Below are 25000 nucleotides of genomic sequence, written 5' to 3'. Positions count from 1 at the left end.
GTGGCGGTGCCCTGGTGAGAAGTACCAAGACAACTGTATCTTGCCTACAGTCAAGCATGGTGGTGGTAGCATCATGGTCTTGGGCTGCATGAGTGTTGCTGGCCCTGGGGAGCTGCGGTTCATTGAGGGAAACATGAATTCCAACATGTACTGTGACATTCTGAAACAGAGCATGATCCCCTCCCTTCGAAAACTGGGCCTCATGGCAGTTTTCCAACAGGATAACGACCCCAAACACAACCTCCAAGATGACAACTGCCTTGCTGAGGAAGCTGAAGGTAAAGGTGATGGACTAAACCCAATTGAGCACCTGTGGCGCATCCTCAAGTGGAAGGTGGAGGAGTTCAAGGTGTCTAACATCCACCAGCTCCGTGATGTCATCATGGAGGAGTGGAAGAGGATTCCAGTAGCAACCTGTGCAGCTCTGGTGAATTCCATGCCCAGGAGGGTTAAGGCAGTGATAATAATGGTGGTCACACAAAATATTGACACATTTGGGCACAATTTGGACATGTTCACTGTGGGGTGTACTCACTTATGTTGCAGCTATTTAGACATTAATGGCTGTGTGTTGAGTTATTTTCAGAAGACAGTAAATCTACACTGCTATACAAGCTGTACACTGACTACTCTAAATTATATCCAAGTTTCATGTCTATAGTGTCGTCCCATGAAAAGATATAATAAAATATTTGCAGAAATGTGAGGGGTGTACTCACTTTTGTGATACACTGTATATACAGTGGGGCCAAAAAGTATTTAGTCAGCCACTGATTGTGCAGGTTCTCCTACTTAGAAAGATGAGAGAGGTCTGTAATTTTCATCATAGCTACACTTCAACTATGAGAGACAAAATGAGGAAAAAAATCCAGGAAATCACATTGTAGGATTTTTAAAGAATTTATTTGTAAATTATGGTGGAAAATAAGTATTTGGTCAATAACAAACAAGCAAGATTTCTGGCTCTCACAGACCTGTAACTTCTTCTTTAAGAAGCTCTTCTGTCCTCCACTCGTTACCTGTATTAATGGCACCTGTTTGACCTCGTTATCTGTATAAAAGACACCTGTCCACAGCCTCAAACAGTCAGACTCCAAACTCAACCATGGCCAAGACCAAAGAGCTGTCGAAGGACACCAGGAAGAAAATTGTAGACCTGCACCAGGCTGGGAAGAGTGAATCTACAATAGGGAAGCAGGTTGGTGTGAATAAATCAACTGTGGGAGCAATTGTAAGAAAATGGAAGACATACAAGACCATTGATAATCTCCCTCGGGGTCAAGATCTCATCCCGTGGGGTCAAAATGATCATGAGAACGGTGAGCAAAAATCCCAGAACTACACGGAGGGACCTGATGAATGACCTGCAGAGAGCTGGGACCAAAGTAACAAAGGCTACCATCAGTAACACACTACGCTGAGAGGGACTCGAATCCTGCAGTGCCAGGCGTGTCCCCCTGCTTAAGCCAGTACATGTCCAGGCCCATCTGAAGTTTGCCAGAGAGCATATGGATGATCCAGAAGAGGATTGGGAGAATATCATGTGGTCAGATGAAACCAAAATGGAACTTTTTGGTAAAAACTCAACTCGTGGTGTTTGGAGGAAGAAGAAGAACCCAAGAACACCATACCTACTGTGAAGCATGGGGGTGGAAACATCATGCTTTGGGGCTGTTTTTCTGCAAAGGGGACAGGACGACTGATCCGTGTTAAGGGAAGAATGAACGGGGCCATGTATCGTGAGATTTTAAGCCAAAACCTCCTTCCATCAGTGAGAGCATTGAAGATGGAACGTGGCTGGGTCTTCCAGCATGACGATGATCCCAAACACACCGCTCGGGCAACGAAGGAGTGGCTCCGTAAAAAGCATTTCAAGGTCCTGGAGTGGCCTAGCCAGTCTCCAGACCTCAATCCCATAGAAAATTTGTGGAGTCCGTGTTGCCCAGCGACAGCCCCAAAACATCACTGCTCTAGAGGAGATCTGCATGGAGGAATGGGCCAAAATAGCAGCTACAGTGTGTGCAAACCTGGTGAAGACTTACAGGAAACGTTTCACCTCCGTCATTGCCAACAAAGGTCATGTTACAAAGTATTGAGTTGAACTTTTGTTATTGACCAAATACTTATTTTCCACCATAATTTACAAATAAATTCTTTAAAAATCCTACAATGTGATTTCCTGGATTTTTTTTCTCATTGTGTCTCTCATAGTTGAAGTGTAGCTATGATGAAAATTACAGACCTCTCTCATCTTTCTAAGTAGGAGAACCTGCACAATCAGTGGCTGACTAAATACTTTTTGGCCCCACTGTATGTGTGTGTATATGTGTGTAGTGTGTGTGTAGTGTGTGTGTGTATGTGTGTGTAAATATGTGTGTGTGTAGTGTGTATATATGTGTAATGTGTGTATATGTGTGTAATGTGTGTGTGTAATGTGTGTGTAATGTGTGTGTAATGTGTGTGTGTGTGTGTGTGTGTGTAGTCTGTACAGCTGTGATCTGACCGCTTCCTGCTGCTCCTCTATAGCAGACGCTCTGCAGTCCAGTAACTGTGTTCTGACCGAGCTGGACCTGTCAGTGAATGACCTCCATGATTCAGGAGCTCTGATCATCTGTGAGGCTCTCAGATCTCCTCACTGTTTCCTGGAAAAGCTCAGGTACATAGAACCAAAAGTATGTGGACACCAGGCACCAGTTTGTTGCATTTCCTATTTTTCTCCCAATCTAGTCATATCCAACTCCCCAGTTCAGAACCCCCACCTGACTGAGGAGAGTCCTTCCAAACTAAAATAATCCATCCACGTCTTGCTTTGTGCACAGGGTTGCATTTATGCTGGAACAGGAAAGGACCTTCCCCAAGTCATTTCCACCAAGTTAATAGCGTATAATTGATTTTATATGATGTGCAGCACCATCGATCAGCCAGCAGAGGGCGTATGAGAGGGAGTTATGAGAAATGAGCTGAGGTTACTTTTATGCTGGAACAGAAAGTGCCCTTCCCCAAACTGTTTACACCAAGTTTATACATATAATTAATTTTCTATGGTTGCTTTCATACATCTGTTAGCTTTGGGTGTGGCTAATAGACCGGGTGTCCGTGTACCTTTGGCCGTATGGTGTAAATCAGTCCGGTTATTATGGACCTGTGTGATCATGTGACCTGTGTGTGGCAGCCTGACCCGCTGTGAGATGACCGAGCGGGTGTTCAGCGCGGTCGGCAGCGTCTTGGTGTCTGGAGTTTCCCGGCTAAAGGAACTGGACCTGGGATTAAACCGGGTAGGTGACGCCGGGGCCAAACACATCTGGAGGGCCCTGAAACATCCACACTGCCAGCTACAACATCTGGAGTAAGCTGTGATGTTAATGTAATCCTACACACACACACACACACACACGGTGCTGCACAGAGACGGGAAGTAATGGAGATCAGTGTGTGACTGTCCGTGCACGATACGGGTCTCCATACATGTATCATCTTCTCTCTGCTCCACTTCATTTATTAATAAACGTCCATTCCTGCATTTCAGACCTGCAACACATTCCAGTAAAAGTTGGGACAGTAAAGCATTTACCGCTCTGTAACGTCTCCGTGTTTTAGCACCGAGGACGCCGAGCGATGACGTGTTTTCGTTATTTTGTCTTAAGGTGTGAAACAGTTCAGGGTTGAAGATTCTCCTCACGTCCTCTATCGGGGACAGATCAGGACTGCAGGCAGGCGCTCCAGCACCCGTACTCTCTTCTTCTACAGTCGTGTCTCTGTAAAACTGATGAGCTGATGAACGAGGGATTGAAGAACTGAAAGTCCTCCAGATTCCTTGAATGGTTTGATGATATTCTGCACTGTAGAGGGAGAACATGCAAATCCCTTCTGATCTTTCTGTGAGGAACGTGGTTTATAAACATTTGAATGATTTTCCTCTGATCATCTTTTCTCCTCAGAGACTCTAAATCATGATCACAGTCACCTGTTAGGAATCACATCATTATTTAGTTCCCGTCCCAGCTTTTTTTGGAATGTTAAGCAGGTCTGAAATGCAGGAATGGACGTTTATTAATAAATGAGATGAAGATGAAACATCTCGGCTTCATCACATCTGCTGTTACATAAACGTTTTTATTTGTATTTTTCACACCGTCCCAACTCTTTCTGATTCAGCGTTGTGTTTATTACGGTAAAGGGAACGATGCATATTTTAATGATAATTAAAGACCTGAGCGCCCCCCCCTCACACACACACACTGTTCCGGTTCTCATTGTGGACAGTCTGGAGATGTTGATGCTGACCGACGCCTGTATGGACGAGCTGTGTGACGCCGTCACTTCCTGCAGCACCTTACAGAGTCTGATACTGAAGAACAACTGCCTGACGGACGTTTCTGTGCCGCGGTTGGTCGGACTGGTGGAGAAGCGGCCGGTGTTGGAACTGAAGTGAGTAACGAACACCACAATCACACCGTGTTTAATCAGCCACGCCCTGCTGATTGTGATCGGTTGTTTATTACAGTGTGCAGTATAATGACTTCAGTGAGGACGTGTTCGAGATGATGGACAGATTCGACACCATACAGTACTAACACGCCCGAGAGACTCGGACTGAACGCAGCTTCTGATTGGACGTCTTTACTGCAGGAAAATTTTCTACAAACTTTGTTTTATTATTATTTTTTATATCCAGTAACAGACAGAAATGCACCACATGCACTCCATAGCAACAATAACATGTTTCATTGTGGATTTGTTTTATTTGTATTGGTTAAAAGACTATCAGTAAAACACGCTAGCTCACCACCGCTGCTGTCAGTCAGCCAGGCGCCTGCACAGACGTGATTGGCTGTGTGTGTCTGAGGGATTCATCATTATTTCAGCATTACTGTCCACATCTCACTACAGACTTTATCACAGACTGGACTAAATAATGAAGAACTCACACTTGTTAATAATAAAGAAAGAAAGTGTTAATAATAAAACTGAACGTTCATATCAGCGCTGCTCAGTCAGTAAAATAAAGATTAATCATGAATTAATGTATTGAATTAGTTATCAATTTAAAGTAGAAATTCCAGACGACTTTATTACAGCCGGTCAGGCTGAGAAATCTCGTTACTGACCGTCCCATATGAACCCCGGGGCTTTACTAATCAGAAGTAAACGTAGGCAGTTGTAACCTCACGTATCACCCGCTAAAACAACCAACGCTGAGATTCTGCTCGGGAGTGACGAGGATGGACAGGATCAGCAGCAGCTTTTCTCCATGAGATGATCTGAGCATGTGCAGAGTAGGCGTGAGAGTTCAATGGGGAGAAGGTGCTGAGGAGGAGGAGGAGGTTCAGGATGGAATGGTCTGCTGTGGCGCCCCCTAAGGGGAGCAGCTGAAAAAAGAAGACGACGACGACAAAACTCGGTTTGATAAAAAGCTTTTTATTCCTATTAATTCTCACTGTTATTAAAAAGCTTTTCTTAAAGAAACGATTCCCTGCTGTGTAGATCTGTACAGTACAAACAATTACAAACATTGGTTATGTTTAGGGTGTCATGGTAATGGTGGACGCTGGTGCATTTGGCTGCCGCTACCGTTACCGTATTTTATTCATATTTTATTGTATTTTTATCGTATTTTTATTTTCATTTTCATCTTTTTACACACTCCTGTGATCACTACCGCTCCTGTTGCTCTATTTCTTTTTTTATCAGATAATCTCAGCGCCGGTTGGATACTAAATGACTATGGCGTGTGTTGGATAATTTTAAAAGATGCGGACGCTGGCACGTTTGGCTGCTGCTCTACCTTCATAATGTTCATAATTCTTTAATCTTTAACTTTTTTTTTCTTTCTAAATTTTTACCCCTTTTTCTCCCCTTTTAGCGCATCCAATTGTTCAATTAGCATCGTGCTTCCTCTCTGTCTATGCCGAACCCTGCCCTGACGGAGGTGATTGAAGCTAACCCATATCCCCTCCGAAACACGAGCAGCAGCCAGATGCATCTTTGCATTGCCACCCACACATTGACGAGTTTGGCGCCACCTAGCGTTGCATGCGGAGAGACACACCCTAAGGGCACTCTCTCCCATCTCTGTGTAAGCGCCTCCAATCAGCCGGCAGAGAACGCAATCGCATTCTGACAGAGAGAGACCCACATCCGGTTCTTTGTCCCACCCCCCACATGAGCAACCGGCCAATCGTTGCTCATATAGCCACTCAGCTTCGAACCGGTAAAGCAAGGCTGGATTCGATACCACGTTCTCAGAATCCAGCCCTGGTTGCAGCGCGTTTCTTTTTACCGCTGCGCCACCTGAGCGGCTAATCTTTAACTTTTGTGTTGGAATGTGGTCGGTGGTCAGTTTTGGTTTCTTTTTTTTCTCCTTCACATCCTAAAACGGTGATGTCTGGATTACAATGTACAGCTATGGTAATGGTACTGCTTAAACTCCGATTTCCCTCCCCCGAGCCGCCATCGGCTTTGTACTTACATCGAGATATCTAAAACTCAGACCTGTAACTGAGTAAGAGGAGAGGACGCTGGAGTGGTCTGTTCACCGCTTCTCCAAGTTTATCCAAGTCTGCCTGTTTTTATCAATGTTTTAATTTCTTACCGACTCTTATTGAAGCTTAATGAAGTTAAATGAAGCTTCATGATACGTTTTATGTTACTTTTAATACTTTTCATTTGTTCTTTGATACTTTTGTTCTTTCTACTGTGCATCGCGTCTGCGGCTGGTGGCGAACGGTGGGTGAGTTTTCCTGGGATCGGCACAATGTTGAACTATTCCGTTGACCAGCTGATGAAGTTCAACAATTACACTACTCCATCGTGTGTTCTAGTCATCAAACGGCTTGGACTTCTTCGCCGGCCTCGTTATATTCACAGGGGCTCCCGGAGAAAGCTTGTTCATTGTAAGGAATAAATCTGTTCTGCTGCTCCTCGTCTATGGAATGCCCTTTCCGACCATCTGAGGGCACCACAGACGATTGAGAATTTAAAAAAGGGTCTGAAAACGTTTCTTTTTACCAGATTTTATGACTCTTAAATAACCGCAGATTTTGATGTATGTCTCATGATGCTATGATGTTTATATTTGTTTTATATTTTATGATGTTTCATATTACTCTTTTTCTGTAACACTTTGAGATTTGTTTTCAAATGTAAAGTGCGTTATAAATAAAATTTATTATTATTATTATTATTATTTAGCACTTCTACAAATAATCGTGATTAGTTTTAGCTGATGTATGATCAATAATTCTCATGATCCAACCAAGAAAGTCTAAAACACGTAACGTGAACAAACACCAACCCAGAAGCACCAAACTACTGTCAGGTATCACTGCTCATACATGATTAAAAACAGCTTAATCAGACTCAGACTCAGCTTTATTGTCATTCAAAAGCATGTACACGATTAGAACGAAATGTTGTGTCGGTGTGTGTAAACATAATAAAATATAAAATACAAATAGCAAAAAAAAAAAAAAACTATGTTAAGTAAAAATAACATAGTTTAAAAATAACAAAAAATATGTTAAGTAAAAATTAATGCGGCTTATTGTACAGAAACAACGACTCAGGAACAAACTGAAATGGCACCAAAAAATAGATCATAGATGAAGGATTTTATCTACACAACAAACAACTGTAGAACAAGTTTGATGTTCCTGAGTCGCTGTTTCAGTACAATGAGCCACGTTAAGCTTTTTTTAATTTAATAGGATTAAAATGAGAAGAAAAAGCTCAAGGTGAAAGCCATTCTGTTCCTTTTGGATCACAGAGACATTGATGATCAGTAATAACTGGGAGATGTTTGATGTTCCTGGGCTGTTTCAGTACAATGAGCCACGTTAAGCTTTGTAGACCAGGCAGCTCCTGAGTGGATGTTGTGTGCATCTAACGCACCGATTGCTCTGGGTTCAAATTCAACTGATTTAACACCGATGAATCCCAGACTCCCACTAATTATAAAATCATTTATTTTTAATCAGAAGTGTTGCTGCTCTGATGAGATCAAATCCCTGAATCTCAGAAGGTTCATCACAAGTAACTGAATCAACCTTTTCTGACTTTTATTTTAGGAAGGACAGAAGTCGGTCAATATTCAAACTTTTATTAATAAGGAATCGTTGTTGTTTGACGTCATAGCCAAACATTTCCAACCAAACAAGATGGTACAATCCAGAACCTCACACAGCACAGAATTATCAGTCCAGTGGTGATGATGATGATGAGGAGGAGGAGGAGGAGCTGCTGTGCTCTGGTGGTGATGATGTTAGGTTGTAGATCTTAATAAGAATGATGATGATGGTGATGATGAGGATGATGATGATGAAGAGGAGCTGCTGTGCTCTGGTGGTGATGATGTTAGGTTGTAGATCTTAATAAGAATGATGATGATGGTGATGATGAGGATGATGATGATGAAGAGGAGCTGCTGTGCTCTGGTGGTGATGATGTTAGGTTGTAGATCTTAATAAGAATGATGAGCAGAACTGAAGTCGTTCTCCTGAGTGTCGATCATCTTCATTAAAACTTACTGATAACGATGGGCGTCGCCGGCGCAGCGTAACCTGGAAGAGAAACATAGATTTTAGGAGAATATACCCTCCTCGTACACCATCGGGGTCTCCAGCAGAGGAAGAGGAACTGGCTATGACTAAACTGGGAGAGAATTCAGAAATAAAAATAGACAATAAACGACTTACTGGTGTTTGGCAGCAACTGGACACTTTTAACTGAATGTTGACCAATTCTGAAGAACCACACACACACACATACACACACACACACACACACACACACACACACACACACAGACACAGATTGTTTTATATTAAGTATATAATAATAATATATAATAATAATAATAATAATATATAATAATAATACTAATAATAATAATAATATATAATAATAATACTAATAATACTAATAATAATAATAATAATAATAATGTAATAATAATAATATATAATAACAATGATAATGTAATAATAATAATAATGTAATAATAATATTAATAATAATAATAATAATATTAATAATACTAATAATAATAATGTAATAATAATAATAATAATAATAATATATATAATAATAATAATAATAATAATATATATAATAATAATAATAATAATAATGAATGATTATTTGTAGGTGCTTTAGCGCCTCTCACCGACTCTCCTCTCCCTCCAGCAGTGTCCTGTAGGTGGCGATCTCCATGTCCAGAGCCAGTTTGGTGCTCATGACCTCCTGGTACTGCCGCACCTGCTCGGCCATTTGCTGCTTCGCCCTCTGTAGCGCCCCCTCCAGGTCTCTGAGCCGCCGTGTGGCCGTCTGTACCGCCGCTTCACCACCGTGCTCCGCCTCAGAGATCTGATCACCCACCCTCTCACACTGCAGAGAACACACACACACATACACACATATACATGTATATATATACACACACACACACACACACAATGTGTACAAACCAGGCTCGGTGGGTAGCACTGCCGCCTCACAGTGAGAAGGTTCTGGGTTCGATTCCCAGGCGTAGATCCACCATGTCAATCACATCAGCGAGTGTTTATAGTAACGTTTGGAAGAAAACCTTTTTACAACCTATTAACCAGCAGCTTAGTCTGGGACTAAACCTGAACAAAGTCTTGTACTAAACCTAAACCTAGTCTGGGACTAAACCCAAACCTATTCTGAAACTAAACCTAAACCTAATCTGGGACTAAACCTGAACCTAGTCAGGAACTATACCCAAACCTAATCAGGGACCAAACCTACTCTATAACTAAATCTAGTTTGGGACTAAACCTAAACCTATTCTGAGACTAAACCTAAACATAGTCAGAGACTAAGCCTAAACCTAGTTTGGGACTAAACTTTAACCTATTCTGAAACTAAACCTATTCTGAGACTAAACCTAGTTTGGGACTAAACCTAAATCTAGTCATGGGACTAAATCTAAACCAAGTCTGGGACTAAATATAAACCTAGTCTGGGACTAAACCTAAACCTAGTCAGAGACTAAAACTATACCTAGTCAGGGACTAAACCTATATCTAGTCTGGGACTAAACCTAATCAGGGACTAAACCTAAACCTATTCTGGGACTAAACCTAGCCTGGGACTAAAGCCAAACCTATTTTAAAACAAAACTTAAACCTAATCAGGGACTAAACCCAAACCTAATCTAGGACTAAATATATTCTGGGACTAAACCTAAACCTATTCTGAGACTAAACCCAAACCTAATCTAGGACTAAACCTGAACCTATTCAGGGACTAAACCTAAACCTAGTCTGAGACTGAACCTAAAGCTAGTCTTGTACTAAACCTAAACCATGGTTATAAATGAAAAGGTTCCAGTTGTTAGTTCTAAAGATTTAAACAGGTAAATGAATAAACGCCCCTGGAGGGTTTGGTGCCCTCTATGGGGGGTCGCTGCACTGTGCTTGGTGATGTCAGTGAAACAAGGATAGAGAGGAGGTAAAAGGACAACCACCAACAAGGGTCCTGGATGGGTGTGGCCTAATCATTAAGTTGTTCAGGATGGTGTGTCGTTACCTGCGCTTTAGCATCAGCGACGTCCGTCTGTAGCCGCGTGATCACCCTCTTCAGGTCTGAGATCTCACGCTTAGCGTTCCTCAACTCGGAGCCGCGCTGCTCAGCCTGGGACGAGACCAGTTCAAACTGGGAACAACAACAAGCGTTATGTTAGCATCTGGGTAACTGGGTAACACGTTAGCACACTAGCGCTAAAGCCTCATCTCGTCCGAGGGTCGGAGTGCTAGAGAGGATTTACGCCCTCTGCTGGCTGGTGCTGCACAGAGAAGGGGGATAACGCACATCGTAGCTTGACTCTCCGTGCACGATACGGATCTCCGTATGAACCCGCTACCTTTTTTTCGAACCAGGCCGCTGCCTCCTGCCGGCTCCGCGCTGACACCTCCTCGTAGCGACTCTTCACCTCCTGTACGATCTGGTCCAGGTTTAGTTGGCGGCTGTTGTCCATCTCCACCACCACAGAGACGCGTTCCAGCTCCGTCGCTAGCTCTCGCAGTTCCTGTCCGGGACCAGAAACGCGACGGCGTGAAGCGTTTTATCATTCTCATGCTAACACGAGGTACAGATGAAAGAAATGCTAACCCGCTCATAAAAGGTCTTAAAGAAGTCCTGGTCCTCCAGGAGTCCTTCCAGTTTGTCCTGCAGCGCAGTCCGGACCATGTAAACCGTATCAACGTCCTGACAGATCAAAACCAGAGACCATCAATAAACGTATCAGGGTCCTACATGATCAAAAGTATCTGGACACCAAAACCAGTGCTTTTTTATCAAAGATTCTCAACCCAAAACCAAACCCTAGTTTTCTCCTAAGACTTATAACCTTAACCCCTAATCCCTAACCTTAAGTCTAACCCTTAACCCCAAAACCCCAAACCTTAACCCCAAACTCTAACCCCAAACCCTAACCCCAAACCTCTAACCTTAACCCCATACTCTAACCTTAACCCCTAACCTTAAGTCTAACCCTTAACCCCAAAACCCCAAACCTTAACCCCATACTCTAACCTTAACCCCAAACCCTAACCCCAAACCCTAACCCTAAACCCAAACCTTAACCCCAAACTTTAACCTTAACCCCAAACCCTAACCCCAAACCCTAACCCTAACCCAAACTCTAACCCTAACTCTTAACCCCAAACCCTAACCCTAATTTTTTAACAGACTTCTAACCTTAACCCCTAACCCTAATCTTTAACCCTAATCCAGACTCTAACCTTAACCCATAACCTTAACCCCTAACCCAAACCCCTAACCCCAAACCTTAACCCTCACCTGAACCCCAAACCTTAACCCTACCCTTAACCCCAACTCGTAACCCCAAACCATAACCCCATACTCTAACCTTCCCCAAACCTTAACCCCTAACCCCAAACTTAACCCCAACCCTAAATTCTAACCCCAAACCCCTAACCCTATTTTTTAAAAAGACTCCTAGCAATAACCCCAAACCCTAACCTTAGCCCCTAAACCTAACCCCAAACCTCTAAACGTAACCCTAACCTTAACCCCTAACCTTAACCCCTAAACCTAACCCCAAACCTCTAAACGTAACCCTAACCTTAACCCCTAAACCTAACCCCAAACCTCTAAATGTAACCGTAACCTGTAACCCCTAACCTTAACCATAACCCTGTTTTTAAAAAGACATTAACACCTACCCCATAACCCTTTTAAACAACTTGGGGGGAACCTGATGTGTTTGCACCAAAAATGTCCAGATCTCACTACAGACTTCATCACAGACTGGACTGAATAATGACGAACTCACATCGTTTCTTTATTCTTTTAACTAGTTATGACTTTTAGTTTAATTTAATATTGTGTGTGTATGTATGTGTGTAAATCCTATTTATTTAAATGATTCTCCAGGACACCAGAGGATGGAGGTCCCTGCTGAGTCTGGTTCCTCTCAAGGTTCCTTCCTGTAATTTTATGGGAGTTTTTCCTCACCACAGTCACCCTCGGCTGCTCAACAAGAGTTTTTGTATCTGTTGGTCCTGGATTCTGTAAAGTCTGTAAAATGTCTATTGTAAAAAGCGCTATATAAATAAATCTGACTTAACATTAATTTAGCGTAACAGTAAATAACAACTTTAACCCTAATCTCATTAAATATAAACTTTAGCTAAATAATATTTTAAACATTACATGGCACAAGATGAACACCTGAGGGCGCCATTACACTGAAAATCTGGGACTCAGGAATATTCTGCTGAGCTCAGAGATGAACTGGTACGGCGATTTACTGAGGATGATTTAATTGAGAATGTAAATGGAGATTTTATATATTTATTTTTAATAACATGATTTTAGGTCGTTTTCACCAGTGAGCCAGTGCACAAACAGATAAAAATTCCTTTTTTCTTAAGTAAAATCAGCACATAATCCTAATCCTAACTCATCAGAAGGGGTGTCCACATACTTTTGACCCTTGTGTGTGTGTGTGTGTGTGTGTGTGTGTGTGGTTGTGAGGTGTGTGAGAGCTCTACCTTCTTTAAAATGACAAAATCGTTTTCTGCTGAGATTCTCCTGTCGATCTCATCTTCATACCTGCCGGGCAGAGGATTGGCATCATTAAAACACACACACACACACACACACACACACACACACACACACACATGATGCATGTTTGGAAGAAAATACACTTTATTTTACTTATAATTGGTGTATTTGTTCAAGTTCTGTTGTTCTGTTACCCTAAAATAAAAGGCAGGAATACCCTGGACGGGGTACCAACCTCTCGTCTTAGACATAGCCAATCATCTCTGTGTGGACGGCCAAGACTGATCTAAAACTAAATGTCACTTCACTCGCTCACTGTCTTAACCACATATCCAATTAGGGTCGCGGGTGGTGCTGGAGCCTATCCCAGCTTTTCAATGGGCACAAGGCACACAGTAACACCTTGGACGGGGTGCCAGTCCATTGCAGGGCACACACACACTCACACACACACATTCACCTATAGGGCAATTCAGTGTCTCCAATGAATCTGACTTCATGTCTTTGGACTGTGGGGGGAAACCGGAGCTCCCGGAAGAAACCCACACAGACACGGGGAGAACATGCAAACTCAGCACAGAAAGGACCCGGACCACCCTGCCTGGAGATCGACTGCTGATAGATAGATTGCTGTGAGGCGACAGTGCTACCCACCGAGCCACCGTGCAGTAAACTAAATGTTGTTTTGTCAAATTGGAACTGGCCCTTGGTTATGTTTAGATGGTAAAATCAGGCTCTTTTTTAGACGCCCGTACCCCACAGGACTGCAGCTGAGTTTAGCAGGTGAGGATGAATCAAGATTTTCAGCTTTAATTTAAGGTTTAAGGACGATTTCTCCTGAACTGACCTCTGCTTGACATTGTCCACCAGTGAGTGGACGTGGTGTAACTCGGACTTCAGCTTCTCCTCGCTGGTGTGGAGGTTGTGGAGTTTGGACTGTAGTTTGCTGATGTAGGACTCCAACATGGACCCCAGGTCCGACGTGGACTGAGAGTCGCTCTGCAACAACTGCCATTTAGTTTCTAACATCTTGTTCTCCTGCTCCAGGTGACGAACCTGAGGTACAAGAAATAAACATAAACAATGATGTAATACATACGTTTTACATACATTATGTGGGACACACAACACATGGGACAAGGTTAGCTCCCACCAATCCACTATTGGACCCCTGAGCAAGGTCCTTAACCCTCAATTGCTTAATGCTAAAAATGTAAATGTAAATATACATTACTGCATAGTGAAAGGGTGTGGGTATATAATACGTACATATGTAAACAGTATATAATAGGAACCAATTAGAGCAGAAGTATACATTATATGACCAGGGCTCTACTAAATTCACCTGAAAATGTGCTTAATTTCACTGTCATTGTTTTTCATAAATCACAGATTTCAGGGATTTATAAAGAAAAGAGCCAAATTTCATTAACTAAATGATAGAATAAATGAAGCTACGATACACAGCACAGCTACATTAATAGTTGAATGTAAACCTAGAACATCCAGCGATGGTGCGAGGCTTCATGTTACACTTTGTAAACAACAGTGGGACCAGATTGTACATTTACGTTTTCAGCATTTAGCAGACGCCTTTATTCAAAGTGATTTACAGTAGTGTAACAGTCTGAGCAATTGAAGGTTGCACAGATTGTCCAGAGTAAGCTCGATAGCTCTGATTGGGATTCAACCCCTGTACCCCAGCAGTAGTGTTCTAGCGTAATTTACAGCTGCACCACTCGAGCGCTTCTTGCTCAACATCAGTGCCTGATTTCACAAGTGCACTTACTAAAAAGGCACAAATTCCCACAGATGCACTGAAAGACGATGTGATGTTCAACGGTTCTGTGGTCAGATATCCACATGCTTTTGATCATATAATGTCTGCAGAAACAGAAGTAAAAAGGTACAAGCTGATGGAAGCCAGTGGATCATCTCACCTTATCAATGAAGGATGCAAAGCGGTTGTTAAGACTCTTGATCTGCTCTTTCTCCTGCAGTTTGACCTCATGGATCCTGGGGTCCAGCTCGAGCTGTAGAGAAGCCAGGAGGCTCATGTCCACCATCACGGCACCGATGGAACGGCCTGGAGCAGGAACCTCCCCAAAACCAAAGTATGAGCTACCCAGCCTGGGAATAGTTCTTCCTGCAGGAGGATACGAGCCCAGCGAGCGGCTGCTGAAGTTCCGTCTATAACTGGCTCCGCTCATGATCTTCAGGGTGCTGGTGTAAAGCCGTTTGAGAAGATGTGGGATTATAACCTTGAAGAAAGGTGTGTTGTGTGGGTGTGTCGGGGTCTGTGTGATGGAAAGGTATGCACATTCTTTAGCTAAAAATACCAGTTTATCCACCCAGCATTCACCATTCGTGTATGTCCATATTTTGTGTGAAAAACACACCCAAAAATGTGGAAGCCATGCGTGCTTTCTTCAGAAATTCATTACAACTGCAACCAGTTATGATACAATCTCAGTAGCACTGAATCCAAAATTCTATTCTTTATCAATTGTGCAAAGCTAAATCCAGCTGATGAAGCCTGGAGAACTGGACACTTTAAATGAGCTTTATGCCCCACGCTTCTCTCCAAAAATATTCCTAATTATAAGAAATACATTTCATTGCATAAATAATAATCACACATACAAGGGTCTTCAGAAATTTCCTGCACTTTTTTTTTTTATCTCTATTTATTAAAAATGTCTAAAAACAAACTTTTCTGCATCGTCGCCTTCCGGTGCATTTTTCCAGCATCGTACCAACTCAATGCTGTCAGCAAAACATGTGTTGGGTTGAGCTCGTAGCTGCTGATGCGCCGCTGCTTTCACATCATCATCACATGAAAATCTTCTTCCCCTTAAAGCTTCTTTCTGTTAGTCTCTGCTTTTAAATAAAATGTACTTTTACTCTGTTTTTGTAATAGATAGACAGACAGACAGACAGACAGACAGATAGACAAATAGAAAGACACATAGATAGACAGATAGATAAATAGATAGACAGACAGACAGACAGATAGATAGACAGATAGACACATAGACAGACAGACAGACAGACAGACAGATAGACAGATAGATAGATAGATAGATAGATAGATAGATAGATAGATAGATAGATAGATAGATAGAACACGTCAGGTCAGAAGTTGAATAACTAATATTAATGCTATGCTAAATAAACACTGAAATGTTGGACGGTGTTTAAACAAATTTAACGACGTTGTGACCTCACAGTTAAACATGCTGGACTTTTAAAGATAAATAGTAAACAGAGGGAGAGTTATTACTGTTTATGGGTTTTATTTAATCACTTATAATTACGTGTTTAGTGACATTTAGCTTGTTGTTTACGTTCGTGTTTTGTTTTTACACCGCACCAACCAATCAGCGGGTTGCATGTGCTCGTCGACCTTCTTCTAGCCAATCACAGCGCAGAAGGTCCGACTCTGCTAGCCAATCACAACGCTTAAAAACACCGAGCGTCAGAAAACGGGTGGGAAAAATCAACCCGTGTTCCTGTTTACGTTCCTGTGTGTTCATGGTGGCGCAGTTTATAGCGCACAGAGAGCCAGGATCAGATTAAAGTGCGTCTCACACACACTCACATACACCTACACACACTTATACACACTCACACACACTTATACACACTCACACACACTTATACACACTTATACACACCTACACACACTCACACACACACACCCAGAGCTCCACACTCTGAGCTTCGGTCTGAACAGCGGTGATAAAGCGCTTGTATCCTCTCCTGTCTCCCGGACAGGCCGTTTCAATGCATTACAGTCAGCCGTTATCACCGCGGAGATGGACGCCAACGACCTGTTTTCCAGCTGCAGGAAGGGAGACGTTGCTAGAGTCAGGTTAGTGTTCCTGTTAGTGCTGCAACACTGTTCCTGTTAGTGCTGCAACACTGTTCCTGTTAGTGCTGCAACACTGTTCCTGTTAGTACTGCAGCTTAAACTGTTCCTGTTAGTACTGCAGACTGTTCCTGTTAGTGCTGCAACACTGTTCCTGTTAGTACTGCAACACTGTTCCTGTTAGTACTGCAACACTGTTCCTGTTAGTGCTGCAACACTGTTCCTGTTAGTGCTGCAACACTGTTCCTGTTAGTACTGCAACACTGTTCCTGTTAGTGCTGCAACACTGTTCCTGTTAGTACTGCAGCTTAAACTGTTCCTGTTAGTGCTGCAACACTGTTCCTGTTAGTACTGCAACACTGTTCCTGTTAGTGCTGCAACACTGTTCCTGTTAGTACTGCAGCTTAAACTGTTCCTGTTAGTGCTGCAACACTGTTCCTGTTAGTACTGCAGACTGTTCCTGTTAGTGCTGCAACACTGTTCCTGTTAGTACTGCAACACAAACTGTTCCTGTTAGTGCTGCAGACTGTTCTTGTTGGTACTGCAGCTAAAACTGTTCCTGTTAGTGCTGCAACACTGTTCCTGTTAGTACTGCAACACTGTTCCTGTTAGTGCTGCAACACAAACTGTTCCTGTTAATGCTGCAGACTGTTCTTGTTGGTACTGCAGCTTAAGCTGCTCCTGTTAGTACTGCAGACTGTTCTTGTTGGTACTGCAGCTAAAACTGTTCCTGTTAGTGCTGCAGACTGTTCTTGTTAGTACTGCAACACAAACTGTTCCTGTTAGTGCTGCAGACTGTTCTTGTTAGTACTGCAACACAGACTGTTCCTGTTAGTGCTGCAGACTGTTCTTGTTGGTACTGCAGCTAAAACTGTTCCTGTTAGTACTGCAGACTGTTCTTGTTAGTACTGCAACACAAACTGTTCCTGTTAGTGCTGCAGACTGTTCTTGTTAGTACTGCAACACAAACTGTTCCTGTTAGTGCTGCAGACTGTTCTTGTTGGTACTGCAGCTAAAACTGTTCCTGTTAGTGCTGCAGACTGTTCTTGTTAGTACTGCAACACAAACTGTTCCTGTTAGTGCTGCAGACTGTTCTTGTTAGTACTGCAACACAGACTGTTCCTGTTAGTGCTGCAGACTGTTCTTGTTGGTACTGCAGCTAAAACTGTTCCTGTTAGTACTGCAGACTGTTCTTGTTAGTACTGCAACACAAACTGTTCCTGTTAGTGCTGCAGACTGTTCTTGTTAGTACTGCAACACAAACTGTTCCTGTTAGTGCTGCAGACTGTTCTTGTTAGTACTGCAACACAAACTGTTCCTGTTAGTGCTGCAGACTGTTCTTGTTAGTACTGCAACACAGACTGTTCCTGTTAGTGCTGCAGACTGTTCTTGTTGGTACTGCAGCTAAAACTGTTCCTGTTAGTACTGCAGACTGTTCTTGTTAGTACTGCAACACAAACTGTTCCTGTTAGTGCTGCAGACTGTTCTTGTTGGTACTGCAGCTAAAACTGTTCCTGTTAGTACTGCAGACTGTTCTTGTTAGTACTGCAACACAAACTGTTCCTGTTAGTACTGCAACACTGTTCCTGTTAGTACTGCAACACAAACTGTTCCTGTTAGTGCTGCAGACTGTTCCTGTCAGTACTGCAGCTTAAGTTGTTCCTGTTAGTGCTGCAAACTGTTCCCGTCTGATTAAACCATCCAAATAATTTTCCTGTTCCTCAGGTACCTGGTTGAACAGAGAGATGTGGAACTGAACATCAGAGATAACTGGGACAGTACGCCTCTGTAAGTCCGAATCCCAGCACACACCAGTACATCATACTGGTTTCACTGGTATAACCCCGGGCGTCTCTCTCCTCTCTCTCTGAAGGTACTATGCCTGTCTGTGTGGGCACGAGGAGCTGGTGCAGTACCTGCTGGCCAACGGTGAGGAAGAACCGAGGGTCTCTGTGCAGCGCCGTCGATCAGCCAGCAGAGGGCGTCACTGCTACAGTTATGAGGAATCCCCTTCACGGGAGTAATCCCCTCCTGAGGAGTTATCCCCTCCTCATAACTGCTGCAGTGACGCCCTCTGCTGGCTGATCGACGGCACTGCACAGAGGCAAAGATTAAAGAATCTGTGTAGCTTTTTTATTGGTTGATATATCAGTAACAGTTTTGTTTGATTGTGTGTGTGTGTTGATGTGTGTTGATGTGTGTTGATGTGTGTGTGTGTGTGTGTGTGTGTGTGTGTGTGTGTGTGTAGGAGCGAAGTGTGAGGCGAACACGTTCGATGGCGAGCGATGTCTGTACGGCGCTCTGAGCGACTCCATCCGCCGCCTGCTGAAGGAGTACAAACGCATCACAGCCAAAACCATGCAGAGGGATTATTATGATCAGTTCCTACAGACGTGAGACACACATATACACACACACACACATATACACACATCCTCTAACACACACACACACGTCCTCAAACACATACATAAACACACACACACACACATACATCTTCTACATGTACACACCCATTTACATATAAACACACACATACATTTACACACACACATACATGAACACACACACACATAAATATATATATATGTACACACACAGACACACACACACACACACACAAACACAGCATGTCCTGAAACACACACCTCACACCTGCTGTAATTGCTCCCTCTGCTGGCTGATTGATGGCGCTGCAGGTGAATCTGTTGTTTAGTTTGATTATTATTTGAATGATTGTGGTTTGGTTTCCTGCAGGTTGCTGGAGCAGGGTTCCTACAGTGACGTGGTGTTCGTGGTACACGGTGAGATGTTCCACACCCACCGCTGCGTCCTCAGCGCCCGCTCAGAATACTTCGCCCACATGCTGGAGACCAAGTGGAAGGGAAAGAGCCTGATCACGCTCAAACATCCACTGGTGGGTGCAGCCTCTAACAGCACGGTTATCCTCTTATTACCTCCGTTCTGCTGGTGGAGGGGTCATGGGGGGTCTGGTTTACCCTGGAATCACTGGGCGCTATGCAGTAACCTATCCAGTCTCAGCCAGTCACGTCTGTAAGTAGCTGCCTGACCGGCTGATAGCACCGCTGGATGCCAGCAGTAGTGGGTAGCCCAAGTGACATCAGTGGCTCTGTCTGAAGGGGGAGGGAATAGGGCCGAGGCCCCCCGATGGATTGGCGTCCTGTCTGGGGTGATTTCAGTGAAACCGAAGCCACCACGACCCTGACCAGGATCATGTGACTATGCTAATTAAATAATTTTAATGATAACGTTGTATTAAATGTAAGCAGACACTTTTATTTAATATACAGTCTACAGGGAGGGTTAAGGGCCTTGCTCAAGGGCCCAACAGTGTCACTGTGGCAGCACTGGGGCTTGAACCAGCAACCTACTGATTATAAGCCCAGTACACGTTCATGATGTGCAGTAGTGAACAGAGATGAGAAGTGTGTGTAATGCTGATGTGTGTGTGTGTGTGTGTGTGTGTGTGTGTGTACCCTCAGGTGAACCCGGCTGCGTTCGCTGCCATCCTGCAGTACTTCTACACAGGTGAGCATCACCACACCTCAACACCTCAGGTACAGAAACACTGCAGCGCTGCACCTCAGTGTCCCGCCGCTACTGAGCGCTGTGTGTCGTTACCGTTACCAAGCACGGTGTGTCGTTACCCAGCGCTGCACCTCAGCGTCCCGCCGTTACCCAGCGCTGTGTGTTATTACCGAGCTCTGTGTCCCGTTACCGAGCTCTGTGTACCGTTACCGAGCTCTGTGTCCCGTTACCCAGCGCTGTGTGTTATTACCGAGCTCTGTGTCCCGTTACCGAGCTCTGTGTACCGTTACCGAGCTCTGTGTCCCGTTACCCAGCGCTGTGTGTTATTACCGAGCTCTGTGTCCCGTTACCGAGCTCTGTGTCCCGTTACCGAGCTCTGTGTCCCGTTACCCAGCGCTGTGTGTTATTACCGAGCTCTGTGTACCGTTACCGAGGCTCTGTGTCCCGTTACCGAGCTCTGTGTCCCGTTACCCAGCGCTGTGTGTTATTACCGAGCTCTGTGTACCGTTACCGAGGCTCTGTGTCCCGTTACCGAGCTCTGTGTCCCGTTACCCAGCGCTGTGTGTTATTACCGAGCTCTGTGTACCGTTACCGAGCTCTGTGTCCCGTTACCCAGCGCTGTGTGTTATTACCGAGCTCTGTGTCCCGTTACCGAGCTCTGTGTCCCGTTACCCAGCGCTGTGTGTTATTACCGAGCTCTGTGTACCGTTACCGAGCTCTGTGTCCCGTTACCCAGCGCTGTGTGTTATTACCGAGCTCTGTGTACCGTTACCGAGCTCTGTGTCCCGTTACCCAGCGCTGTGTGTTATTACCGAGCTCTGTGTCCCGTTACTGAGCTCTGTGTCCCGTTACCGAGCTCTGTGTCCCGTTACCCAGCGCTGTGTGTTATTACCGAGCTCTGTGTACCGTTACCGAGGCTCTGTGTCCCGTTACCCAGCGCTGTGTGTTATTACCGAGCTCTGTGTACCGTTACCGAGCTCTGTGTCCCGTTACCCAGTGCTGTGTGTTATTACCGAGCTCTGTGTCCCGTTACCCAGCGCTGTGTGTTATTACCGAGCTCTGTGTACCGTTACCGAGCTCTGTGTCCCGTTACCCAGCGCTGTGTGTTATTACCGAGCTCTGTGTCCCGTTACTGAGCTCTGTGTCCCGTTACCGAGCTCTGTGTCCCGTTACCCAGCGCTGTGTGTTATTACCGAGCTCTGTGTACCGTTACCGAGGCTCTGTGTCCCGTTACCCAGCGCTGTGTGTTATTACCGAGCTCTGTGTACCGTTACCGAGCTCTGTGTCCCGTTACCCAGTGCTGTGTGTTATTACCGAGCTCTGTGTCCCGTTACCCAGCGCTGTGTGTTATTACCGAGCTCTGTGTACCGTTACCGAGGCTCTGTGTCCCGTTACCGAGCTCTGTGTCCCGTTACCCAGCGCTGTGTGTTATTACCGAGCTCTGTGTCCCGTTACCCAGCGCTGTGTGTTATTACCGAGCTCTGTGTCCCGTTACCCAGCGCTGTGTGTTATTACCGAGCTCTGTGTACCATTACCGAGGCTCTGTGTCCCGTTACCAAGCTCTGTGTCCCGTTACCCAGCGCTGTGTGTTATTACCGAGCTCTGTGTCCCGTTACCCAGCGCTGTGTGTTATTACCGAGCTCTGTGTACCGTTACCGAGGCTCTGTGTCCCGTTACCGAGCTCTGTGTCCCGTTACCCAGCGCTGTGTGTTATTACCGAGCTCTGTGTCCCGTTACCCAGCGCTGTGTGTTATTACCGAGCTCTGTGTACCGTTACCGAGGCTCTGTGTCCCGTTACCGAGCTCTGTGTCCCGTTACCCAGCGCTGTGTGTTATTACCGAGCTCTGTGTCCCGTTACCCAGCGCTGTGTGTTATTACCGAGCTCTGTGTACCGTTACCGAGGCTCTGTGTCCCGTTACCGAGCTCTGTGTCCCGTTACCCAGCGCTGTGTGTTATTACCGAGCTCTGTGTACCGTTACCGAGGCTCTGTGTCCCGTTACCGAGCTCTGTGTCCCGTTACCCAGCGCTGTGTGTTATTACCGAGCTCTGTGTACCGTTACCGAGGCTCTGTGTCCCGTTACCGAGCTCTGTGTCCCGTTACCCAGCGCTGTGTGTTATTACCGTTATTACCAAGCTCTGTGTCCCGTTACTGAGCTCTGTGTCCCGTTACCCAGCGCTGTGTGTTATTACCGAGCTCTGTGTACCGTTACCCAGCGCTGTGTGTTATTACCAAGCTCTGTGTCCCGTTACCGAGCTCTGTGTCCCGTTACCCAGCGCTGTGTGTTATTACCAAGCTCTGTGTCCCGTTACCGAGCTCTGTGTCCCGTTACCCAGCGCTGTGTGTTATTACCGAGCTCTGTGTCCCGTTACCGAGCTCTGTGTCCCGTTACCCAGCGCTGTGTGTTATTACCGAGCTCTGTGTCCCGTTACCGAGCTCTGTGTGTTATTACCAAGCTCTGTGTCCCGTTACCGAGCTCTGTGTCCCGTTACTGAGCTCTGTGTCCCGTTACAGGTCGTCTGGACATCGACGTGAGCTACGTGGAGGACTGTAAGCGTCTGGCTAAGCAGTGTAAGATCAGTGAGCTGATCGAGGAGCTGGAGGTGAAGTGTAAACAGATGCAGGAGTTCGGTGAGACGTGTTAATGATCCCCAAACTGGGAAACTTCAGTGTTAGGCTCAGTGTTAGTGTTAAATTTCATGTTAGGCTCGATGATTTAGTCTGCTGAGGTCATTTATATTATTAATCAAGGGTTATAATTGCTATAGTTATTATTAATAAATTAATTTATAATAATAATAATAACAAAAACAATTATTCTTTGATCTTATTGTTTGAATTATTTTATTATTTTAATAAATTTATTGATTTTATTGTTATTTTATTGATTTTATTTTTATTCTCTTTAAATTATTAGTATTATATCTATTATTATCTTTATATTATTATTTTATTATCATTGTTTTTTTGTATGTTATATTTATTGATTTAAAATAATAATAATTATTATTTTCATTATTTTATTTATATGCTAATAATGTTATTATTGTTATTGATAGTAGTAGTATTTTATTTTTATTATAATTATAATAGATATTATTATAGCAAAATAAAACAAAAAATAATAATGATAATATAAAGATAATTATAATAATAATTAATAATTATAATTATAATAATAATTAAAAGATAATAATAGTAATAATAATTAATAGAGAATCAAAAAATAAATAAAATAACATAAATACATTAAATAATGAAAATAATAATAAATTAAAATTGAATAATTAAAATGATAATAATTATTGTTATAAAATATTATTATTATTATAACACGTGTAAGAGCTGTGTGTAATTATAAATTGTACAGTGTATCACAAAAGTAAGTACACCCCTCACATTTCTGCAAATATTTCATTATATCTTTTCATGGGACAACACTATAGACATAAAACTTGGATATAACTTAGAGTAGTCAGTGTACAGCTTGTATAGCAGTGTAGATTTACTGTCTTCTGAAAATAACTCAACACACAGCCATTAATGTCTAAATAGCTGCAACATAAGTGAGTACACCCCACAGTGAACATGTCCAAATTGTGCCCAAAGTGTCAATATTTTGTGTGACCACCATTATTATCCAGCACTGCCTTAACCCTCCTGGGCATGGAATTCACCAGAGCTGCACAGGTTGCTACTGGAATCCTCTTCCACTCCTCCATGATGACATCACGGAGCTGGTGGATGTTAGACACCTTGAACTCCTCCACCTTCCACTCGAGGATGCGCCACAGGTGCTCAATTGGGTTTAGTCCATCACCTTTACCTTCAGCTTCCTCAGCAAGGCAGTTGTCATCTTGGAGGTTGTGTTTGGGGTCGTTATCCTGTTGGAAAACTGCCATGAGGCCCAGTTTTCGAAGGGAGGGGATCATGCTCTGTTTCAGAATGTCACAGTACATGTTGAAATTCATGTTTCCCTCAATGAACTGCAGCTCCCCAGTGCCAGCAACACTCATGCAGCCCAAGACCATGATGCTACCACCACCATGCTTGACTGTAGGCAAGATACAGTTGTCTTGGTACTTCTCACCAGGGCGCCGCCACACATGCTGGACACCATCTGAGCCAAACGAGTTTATCTTGGTCTCGTCAGACCACAGGGCATTCCAGTAATCCATGTTCTTGGACTGCTTGTTTTCAGCAAACTGTTTGCGGGCTTTCTTGTGCGTCAGCTTCCTTCTGGGATGACGAGCATGCAGACAGAGTTGATGCAGTGTGCGGCGTATGGTCTGAGCACTGACAGGCTGACCTCCCACGTCTTCAACCTCTGCAGCAATGCTGGCAGCACTCGTGTCTATTTTTTAAAGCCAACCTCTGGATATGACGCCGAACACGTGGACTCAACTTCTTTGGTCGACCCTGGCGAAGCCTGTTCCGAGTGGAACCTGTCCTGGAAAACCGCTGTATGACCTTGGCCACCATGCTGTAGCTCAGTTTCAGGGTGTTAGCAATCTTCTTATAGCCCA

General features: G+C 43.9%; 3 protein-coding genes across 3 annotated transcripts in view; 2 read left to right on the top strand and 1 right to left on the bottom strand.

Moving 5' to 3' along the window:
• Positions 1–5432, top strand: part of si:ch73-233m11.2 (NACHT, LRR and PYD domains-containing protein 3) — a 12408-nt gene extending 6976 nt beyond the window's left edge. The window contains exons 6-9 of the mRNA XM_062998715.1: positions 2483–2656; positions 3173–3346; positions 4264–4428; positions 4505–5432. Of these exons, the coding sequence (XP_062854785.1) occupies positions 2483–2656; positions 3173–3346; positions 4264–4428; positions 4505–4574 (583 nt within the window). The 3' untranslated portion in view covers positions 4575–5432. The remainder of the gene's footprint in view (positions 1–2482; positions 2657–3172; positions 3347–4263; positions 4429–4504) is intronic.
• Positions 5433–8084: 2652 nt separating this feature from the next.
• Positions 8085–15266, bottom strand: si:dkey-222n6.2 (keratin, type II cytoskeletal cochleal). Its single transcript, XM_062998781.1, has 9 exons — positions 14997–15266; positions 13904–14112; positions 13041–13101; positions 11134–11229; positions 10886–11050; positions 10552–10677; positions 9164–9384; positions 8694–8740; positions 8085–8558 (listed from the first exon to the last, which is right to left on the bottom strand). Exons 1-9 carry the CDS (start codon positions 15264–15266, stop codon positions 8515–8517), a joined length of 1239 nt encoding a protein of 412 aa, XP_062854851.1. The 3' UTR covers positions 8085–8514.
• Positions 15267–16593: 1327 nt separating this feature from the next.
• Positions 16594–25000, top strand: part of abtb1 (ankyrin repeat and BTB (POZ) domain containing 1) — a 16723-nt gene continuing 8316 nt past the window's right edge. Inside the window, exons 1-8 of the mRNA XM_062998780.1 lie at positions 16594–16636; positions 16834–16930; positions 18653–18715; positions 18801–18856; positions 19176–19320; positions 19685–19844; positions 20431–20476; positions 22989–23105. Coding sequence (XP_062854850.1) covers positions 16875–16930; positions 18653–18715; positions 18801–18856; positions 19176–19320; positions 19685–19844; positions 20431–20476; positions 22989–23105 — 643 coding nt within the window. The 5' untranslated portion in view covers positions 16594–16636; positions 16834–16874. The remainder of the gene's footprint in view (positions 16637–16833; positions 16931–18652; positions 18716–18800; positions 18857–19175; positions 19321–19684; positions 19845–20430; positions 20477–22988; positions 23106–25000) is intronic.

The sequence above is a fragment of the Trichomycterus rosablanca genome, chromosome 7 (genome assembly GCF_030014385.1).
Source record: "Trichomycterus rosablanca isolate fTriRos1 chromosome 7, fTriRos1.hap1, whole genome shotgun sequence".
Taxonomy (NCBI): Eukaryota; Metazoa; Chordata; class Actinopteri; order Siluriformes; family Trichomycteridae; genus Trichomycterus; species Trichomycterus rosablanca.
Note: the sequence above shows the minus strand (reverse complement) of the source record. Positions and strands in the feature narration are given on the sequence as shown.